The 8023-nt window shown below is 42.6% G+C and overlaps 1 protein-coding gene across 1 annotated transcript; it reads right to left on the minus strand.

Moving 5' to 3' along the window:
- Positions 1-1523: 1523 nt before the first annotated feature.
- LOC149196300 (uncharacterized) lies at positions 1524-7715 on the minus strand. The gene is made up of 4 exons (XM_089408250.1): positions 7182-7715; positions 5130-6499; positions 3476-4623; positions 1524-1930 (listed from the first exon to the last, which is right to left on the minus strand). Exons 1-4 carry the CDS (start codon positions 7713-7715, stop codon positions 1524-1526), a joined length of 3459 nt encoding a protein of 1152 aa, XP_089264376.1.
- Positions 7716-8023: the final 308 nt, after the last annotated feature.

The raw sequence follows: 8023 nt of genomic DNA on the forward strand, positions 1-8023 counted from the left end.
ATTCAATATCCTTCAATGAGATTCCACAATAAGGGAAACCTAGAAAAAAGTTTAAAGGGACATAATTATGATAACCCATCATTGTTCCCTTCAAATCACCCCATAGGTCAATTAGAGTCCACTTCATTTGGACACATGAGTACCACTTCTCTCTATTTCTAAGCAAAGGCTCCACCCTTAAGTTCCCATACTACCACCATAATTTTTTATGAGATGGATTTATGTCTCCATTCATATTGTTGATTCATAATCAACATCCTCATTAGTGATACTACTTTTACCAATGCCAATTAGATGAGGGGTCACCTCTCACACCAATTTTGTGTCTTTATAGATAAAAATAGACTACCCCTCTATGTCAGAATCCACAATCCAAGTATGGCAACTTGATTGGTAAAAATTTTAATCAGAAGGTGTCTAGCCTACCACCTTCATTAAGTTAGTTTGTAGAGATAGTCATCTTTGATATCATCTTTATGGCTAAACTCTTCCACTATTATATATTTCTCGATCGTGTCTATGTACATTCTTTACACATTATTGTCACTAGTGTTTTTCAAGTGATGCATTCCCCACTTTAGGGTTGCATCATTACTATTAACCAACTAATGTTAGGTAACACCTACCTTGGTTCTCTTTGCCTAATTATGCCACTTAACCATTGTTGCCTCCAAATAATCTCGAAATGAATTCTACGTTGAAAAGATGTAGAGCTTAACAACTTCTATCACTACCCACTCCCCCCCCCCAACTTCTTCCACTCCTTCCTTAATGATGAAGCCACCCTAGAGGGCTTGATGAAAATCGACCTCCCATGGGATGCAATGCACCATCATTCATCCTACCCCCCTACTCCCAACTTGGAAATATATAATGAATTCTCAATTGGAACATGAGACTTTATTCATTGCATGATGGATTAGTTTGAAAACTCCATCTTGGCTCACAATGCATTTAAATAAGGGAACTAGCCAACTTATCAAAATAATTAAAATAATCATCATTATCAAACTCAACACAATGGAAAATACCATATGAGGCATCAAATAAAGCATGCCTCAAGTCTCACACTCTTCGTTCACCCATTAGTCGTCAATGCTTATGCTAGTCACAAAGTCCTCTCCTTCATGGACATGTTTTCTAGTTACAATCAAATATGTATATGCAAGAAATACATATAAAAAGCTACCGTCTCAACACCATGGGCCATGTTTACTCACCATGTTATTGCCTTTGGACTTAAGAATGTTGGGGCTACCTTTAGCTAGACATGGACCACATTTTTATGGAATGATAGAAAAAATATTTTTTTTTAACAAAGTCGGTTGCTATATTAGTGGCTGAAAAAAGAGGAGTCAGTTCTCCTAGAGTACAATATATACTTCTGGTGATTTGGATCAAAGGAGTTACAAAATGGGATCTCTCCTTGATCCTTTTTCTGCTTGTTTTACCTCTAAAACTTCCTGAGCTACTATAGACTCTTACATATTGAAACAACCAAAATTTGCATTTGCATAACATCTTTAATCTATTTCTATGTGGCTTATTTGCCTTGCTGTGGATTCCTCCGGATTTTGGTCCAGTTCTATCTGTTTGGCACTGGAAGAGCTAGGTGCTGCCTGATTCTTTTTGTCCATCATATACTGCAATATTGCTATGGATTCCTCAGCATGGCTACATCGGTTCGACAGATGGTTAAACTGCTCATGAAGAGAGGCAACCCTATGCAGAAAAAGATCTATCTCTGCTCTGTATTTGTCGTTGATGATGCGATTTTGATCTTCAATTCTGGTCTCCAGGATCCTTTGCTGGTTCTCTAAGATGCGTTGTTGCGCCCTGACTTCCTCTAGTTCAGCTTGCAAGTCCGCACAGTGTAGGCAGTCCTCGGAGCGAGCCATGCTTGCTTCAGGGTTGTTGCGGTCCAAAACGCCTGCAACAGAAGAAAAAACAGAACACGGAGGAACACGAGCTTGCTTGAGAGCGCAGATAGTCAAACGGGAGCGGGGAGGAGCTGTCCAGAGGTTCTGATTGATGCAAATGGAGTAGGAACAGTTTCTAAAGGAAGAGCGACAGGTCGTTGAAGAAGACAAGACACAGAGGCCCTCAGAGAACAAATGCTCTCGGAGGCAGCAAGGAACAGAGCAATGAAGATGGAGATGTGAGGGATAATAAATAGGAGAAGATTGCATAAAGAGAAGGCGGGAAGAGAGCATGCCGATCACGCAGTGGAGATGGTGAATCTGCAAAAAGGACTGGAAAAAATCCTGAGAGACCCGAGGATCGGGTCCGAATAGACGTTTACCAGCTGGGGTGTTGGAACTTTCAAAGCCTTTGAGTGTTTTGCGAGTTTCATATCTGTCCCAAATCTTAATACAATAAGTTGTCCGGCTGACGGCCCGTATCTCATGATTCATCTCGATTCTGTCAGTGGTGCAGTGCTTGACGCTAAGGGGATGTGATTGAATCATGGCAAGGGTTGGAAGGACTCGCTGGAGTTACAGCTCAGGATACCGATAGATCTTTCACATGCTCTATTGGCACGCTCATCGGCCTTCTTATTCAATTTATGGAGAATATGATAATATTGGATATCTTCCATTGCCTGATGAAGGATTTGGTTGCGCCTGTTTATTTGCTGAAGGAGAGTGTTTGGTGTGTTCTACTGATGCACCATAAGGCGAATGACTACAGAGGAGTCCCCGAATACTTTCGCCTTTTTTATTCCTAACTTGCTTAACTGGATTAGGCCCTGGAACAGAGCTAATGCTTCAGCTCTGTTGTTAGAGATCTTCCCGAGACCCCATTCATAATGGAGAATACATTCTCCATTGGCATTACAGATCGGCTCCCCTGCTCTGAGCCTCCCTCCTGCGGGCTTCCTGAGCATTGGGATTGTTCTCCAAGATGTAACTGATTAAGTTTCGCTCCTCTGTGCTATAATTTGCTGCATCAATCTTGCCGGTGGTGTTAATTGAGATCGTTTCCAATGCAAGTGTTTTAGCTTTGTGGCAGATTTTACGTATGCTTGAGCCTTCATCCTGGAAGACTTTATGGTTTCGAGCTAGCCAGATGCGCCAAAGTAGAGTGTGTGGGAGGGTGTTCCATACTCTCTTCACCAAACTACTTCTTTTTTCTCTCCAGGGGCAATCTTTCCTCCATTTATATATTGTCTCTGCTATAGTGCGCTGGGGTTCCCAATTTATATTTCCTATTGAGGCCAATTTCCCCCAACAGCCAACGGCAACCGGACATTCTATGAATAAATGGTGCATCGTTTCCTTTGATTTGCAACAATTTGGGCATCTGGATGGGCCAATAATGCCTCTTCTTCCTAGATTTTCAGCTGTTAGTATTTTACCTTTCAGTAAGAGCCAGATAAAGAATTTTATTTTTGGAGGAGTCTCTGTTTGCCATACTATTTTCCAGTGATTCCATAGGCTTATTTGATAGATGCTATTATAGAGGTATTGATGACCTGCTTTAACTGTATAGCTTGTTCCAGATGCATCCCAATGAAAACCATCCATTTCGCCTTCTTGAATGGGAGCCTTACTATGGAGGAGCATCTTTAGATAGTTGAGGCTAGGTTCTAAAGCATTGGGAAGCTCAGGAAAATTCCAGCCAATCCAAACATGGGAGAGGGAATCCCATCTTGAGATTTGAGACAAATGGTATAGTCCTCTATTGTTAAGGAAATTTATAGCAGGAATGGCCTCTTCGTTCGTGACCAGAGGTTGCTGCCCCAGAATTTTGTCTGTTCCAAACTTTATGCTGGTTCCCCCGCCAGGGACTTTCGAAATGTTTTGATTCATAAATGGAAGAGCCTTCTTGCATAGTCTCCAGATTTTTGTGGATTCTCTGTTAGGGATGTTGGAGTCTAGGAGTTGCTGTCTTGGACAGCTCAAGTATTTTATCTCCAGCACCTTTTTCCACCACAGTGTAGGCCCTGTTATTAATCTCCATACAATTTTTGCACCAAAGGCCAGGTTTAAGAGCTTTGGTGATCTGATGCCAAGCCCGCCTCTGTCTTGGGTTTGGATTACATGCTTCCAGCTGACTAAATTGAACTTGTTCTTATCAATCTTCCCCCCTTGCCAGAGGAAATGTCTAAGAGCAACTTCCAGTTTATGATGAAAAATAGCTGGAGCTTGATATAAGGAAAAGCGATAGATGGGAAGTGAAGCGATACCTGATTTAAGAAGAATAAGCCTGCCTGCTGGATTGAGCCACATTGTACCCCATTGCTGCACTTTCCTCTTAATCTTGTCAATGATTCCATTCCAGGTTTCGGCCTTCAAAGGCCCCAAACTCACAGGCATACCTAAATAGGAGAAGTGGGTCCATTCCAGGTTGCATGTGACGCCGAATATGCTTGCAATGCTGTGTATAACATGATTTGTAGTATTCCACTCATAGATGCAACTTTTGAGCTGATTGACCTTGCCTCCGGAATACTCCATAAATTGGTCAAGGAGTTTCTTGAATCGCCTTGCTATTGTGGTGGATGCTCCCCCAATTAGCAAGGTATCATCAGCAAACTGAGAATGGTTAATGTTTTTTGCTCCATTCCCAAATTTGATGCCAGTTATAAGCCCCACTCTATGATTGTAATCTAAAGCTTGACTAAAAGATTCAGCCATGAGAATGAACAGGTATGGAGATAGGGGGCAGCCCTGTCTTAGCCCCCGAGAAGATTGGAAAGCTTCACAAGGCCTCCCATTGATCAGGGGGGAGATCCAGGGCCCAGAAATGTAGGCTACAATCATGTTGATGAAGGATGGCTCGAAGCCCATTCTGATTAAAACAACAAAAAGGAAGGAGTGTCTTACTCTGTCAAAGGCATTTGCTAGGTCCAGCTTTAAGACAAATCCTTTTTCTTTCCTAGATAAGCTTGAATGGCTTCTTGGACAAGGAGGATGGAGTCGGTGATATGCCTATTGGGAAGGAAACCTCCTTGATTTTCAGAAATCAAGGAGGGAAGAAGAGGTTTGAGCCTGGATGCTAAGATTTTGGATATAATTTTATAGGACGAGTTACATAAAGAAATGGGTCGGAATCTAGAAAAGGAGGAGGGGCGGTTTTCCTTGGGTATGAGGGCAAGATAAGTGGAGTTAGTGAATCCTCCTAACTTTCCTTTTCTTAGCACCCAACGGATCATCTTTATCAGGTCCTTTTTTATCATAGTCCAATACTCCCTAAAGAAGTAGATGGGGAATCCATCCGGTCCTGGCGCCTTGTCGGGATGCAAGCTCCAAATTGCTGCCTTGACTTCCTCTTCCTCTATTTCTTTGCTGAGCTTGTTGTTCATCTCTTTAGTAACTCCTTTGGGCAGATGCTGGAGCAAATCGGAATAATCTTCTGCCTCTTTACTTTCAGTTAGTAGGTCCCTGTAATGTTTAGTGGCAGCTTTCTTTATGGTTTCCTGAGTGCTGTACCGATTTCCTTCACTATCCATGATTGTGCTTACAGTATTCCTGAGCTTTCTAACAGTAGCTTGTTTGTGGAAGTAGGTTGTATTTTTATCTCCTGCTTGAAGCCATAGTTGCCTAGATTTTAGGCGCCATTTTATTTCTTCCTCCCTATTAATATGGCTTAGTTGTGCATATAAGTTACTTTCATGCTCTTTGTTTTGTTGCGATAGTCCTTGTTCTTCTATTCTTAGCTGAACATCTTCTAGCTCTCTTTTGACTTTCTTTTTGTTCTCTTCTGGTTCCTGATAGCTGTCCCTAGCCCAATCTTTTAGTGCCTGTTTGACTCTTTTTAGCTTGGATTCCCAAATAAAGCTTGGTGAGCTTTTTATATGCTGGCTCCATGTCGTTTGGACAACTTCTCTAGCTGCTGGCATCCGATTCCAAAGAGGGTTGTATTTAAAGGGGATGGGACCAAGAGGGCAGTGATTTTGCGGAGTAAAAGTAATGGGATAATGATCGGAAGCCGATGTGTTGAGAATATTAGTGTATCCTGCTGAGAAAGAGGAGAGGAAAGCAATATTGATTAGAAATCTGTCTAATCTTTCCATTATGTTACCAATGCCGATCCTACGATTGCTCCAGGTGTATCTGCGATTTTTGGGAATAACGTCAACTAAATCGTGCTCCTGGATGATGGTTTCTAAACGGCCTCTGGAGGGATCTGGAGTGAAGGTTCCTCCTCTTTTTTCATTGGCATGAAGAATCAGATTGAAATCACCTGCAACTATGAGATTATTGTTTTGTTCCCCTTCTATGCTTGCCTTCAAATCGTCCCAACAGATTTCTTTTTCTCTGTAGTGGTTGGGAGCATAAACATTATATATGGTTACTGTTTGACTGCCTGTTCTGCTGTCAAGAGTGGTTCTAATCCAGTTCTGATGAATATTTGTTGAGCTGCAAACCCATTTGCTGTTGTCCCAAATGGTTACAATTCCTCCGGAGGCCCCTCTAGCTTCACTGATGCTTCCAAAAAACTGTCTCTGTTGGTTTATAATTTTTTTCATTTCGTGCTGATCTTGTTTTGTTTCCTGTATCAGCATGATTTCTGGCTTTTCATTGTGAATTAGTTCTCTGAGGGCAGCTAGCTTGGAGGGGTGCCCTAAACCCCTGCTGTTCCAAGAAAGAATTTTCATCATGGAACATTGGGCGTGCGGAGAGGTGCTCGCCTCTCATAGTCTTTGCTGCTTGTCTCTTTTTCTTGATGCCCGAGGATGAAAGATTCTATTGGGGTTTGCGTGCCCATAGCTATATCTTTTTGGGCGTTCTCATCCCTCTGTTGCTTGGCTGATTTTCTGCCCGGTCCCTGTTTTTTCAAAGCATCACTAGCTGCTCCATGTTCTTTGGAGGAACTTCTGGTAATTCTGGATGAAAGTGGGTCAGGAGGGGGCTGAGAAGAGATAGATGGAGGTTGAAGAGAGACTGGGGGTTCAGAGGAAGGGTTGTCGGGGACAGATTCTACCGCAGAGAGGATAGAGAAGGGATTGGAAGAGGGAGGAAGAGGCGGTTCGAGGGGTTGTAGATCTGAGGATAAAGGGGAAGAGGAGGATGGACGCGGATTGGAGGGGCCAGGGATTTCAGGATCCAAAGAAGGCTTGGAGGGGGGGTTGGTTTCTTCTTTTTGACAGTTTCCCAATGGCCATCCTGCTCTTCATTGTCTACATTAACAACTTTTGTGCATCTATTAGCGAAATGCCCGTATTCGTGACATACCTTACATTTAAAAGGGATATGTTCATAGTCCAGCTGCTGGATATGACTCCAATCGTCCACTTTCAACTTTATCGCTTCCGGCAATCCTCGACCTAGATCCACTTCAACACAGATCCTTGCACATGCTTGCATGTTGTCCTTGGGCTCGCTACGATCAATGTACTTGCCAACAGCATTCCCTATGGCCTTAACCGAATCGTCACCCCAGCAGTGTAGAGGAAGGTGAGGGAGGCGAACCCAGACTGGAACAGCACTTGGGATGTCTAGTTCCGGGTCGAAATCTGGGGTCCATTTGTTGAGATAAAGCCCCCTTGAGTCCATGAAGTATGGCCCATTCCTGAATATCAGATCTTTGTCCTCCTTTGATTCGAAATGAAATGTATAATACCCTTTGCCACAAAATCTGATGGATATTTTCCCTTGGATCTTATCTGACCAGTTTCGCTCAACCCATCTTTGAACTGTTCTTGGCGATGGCCAAAGCCCTGTAAATTGCCCTATTAATCCTTTCTCGGCAAGGGAAAGTGCTGCCATACGAGGAATAGTTGGCGGCTGTTGGGTCCCTATAATACTAGTGATTACCCCATTAATATTGTAGTTATACCCCTTATTTATATTGTTGTGCCCCTATTACCCCCATATTGTTATTTATGTGCCCCATAGAATCCCTCTATTGTTATTTTTGTGGCTTTATATTATTATTGTTAGGTCGGCTGGATTATATTGTGACTCCTTAGTCTCCTATATATAGAAAGGAGGTTTTGTCATTTGTATCATCCAAGAATTGTTCATTTATGTAATGTAAAGGAGGTTGCCCCCTCGAAGAGGCTGAATTCTAAGGC

Source organism: Pinus tabuliformis, chromosome 2_2 (genome assembly GCF_031772625.1).
Source record: "Pinus tabuliformis cultivar Carrire ecotype Pingquan chromosome 2_2, CPIR1, whole genome shotgun sequence".
NCBI lineage: Eukaryota > Viridiplantae > Streptophyta > Pinopsida > Pinales > Pinaceae > Pinus > Pinus tabuliformis.

Excerpts from the sequence above, each read along its gene's own strand:
- LOC149196300 (XM_089408250.1), bottom strand. The coding sequence starts at position 7,715 with ATGGCAGCACTTTCCCTTGCCGAGAAAGGATTAATAGGGCAATTTACA. Across the intron at positions 6,500-7,181 it reads ATATCCCTTTTAAATGTAAG|GAAACAAAACAAGATCAGCA; the intron begins GTATGTCACGAA and ends ATGCTGATACAG. Across the intron at positions 4,624-5,129 it reads TGGGTGCTAAGAAAAGGAAA|TCAAGCTTTAGATTACAATC; the intron begins GTTAGGAGGATT and ends TGAATCTTTTAG.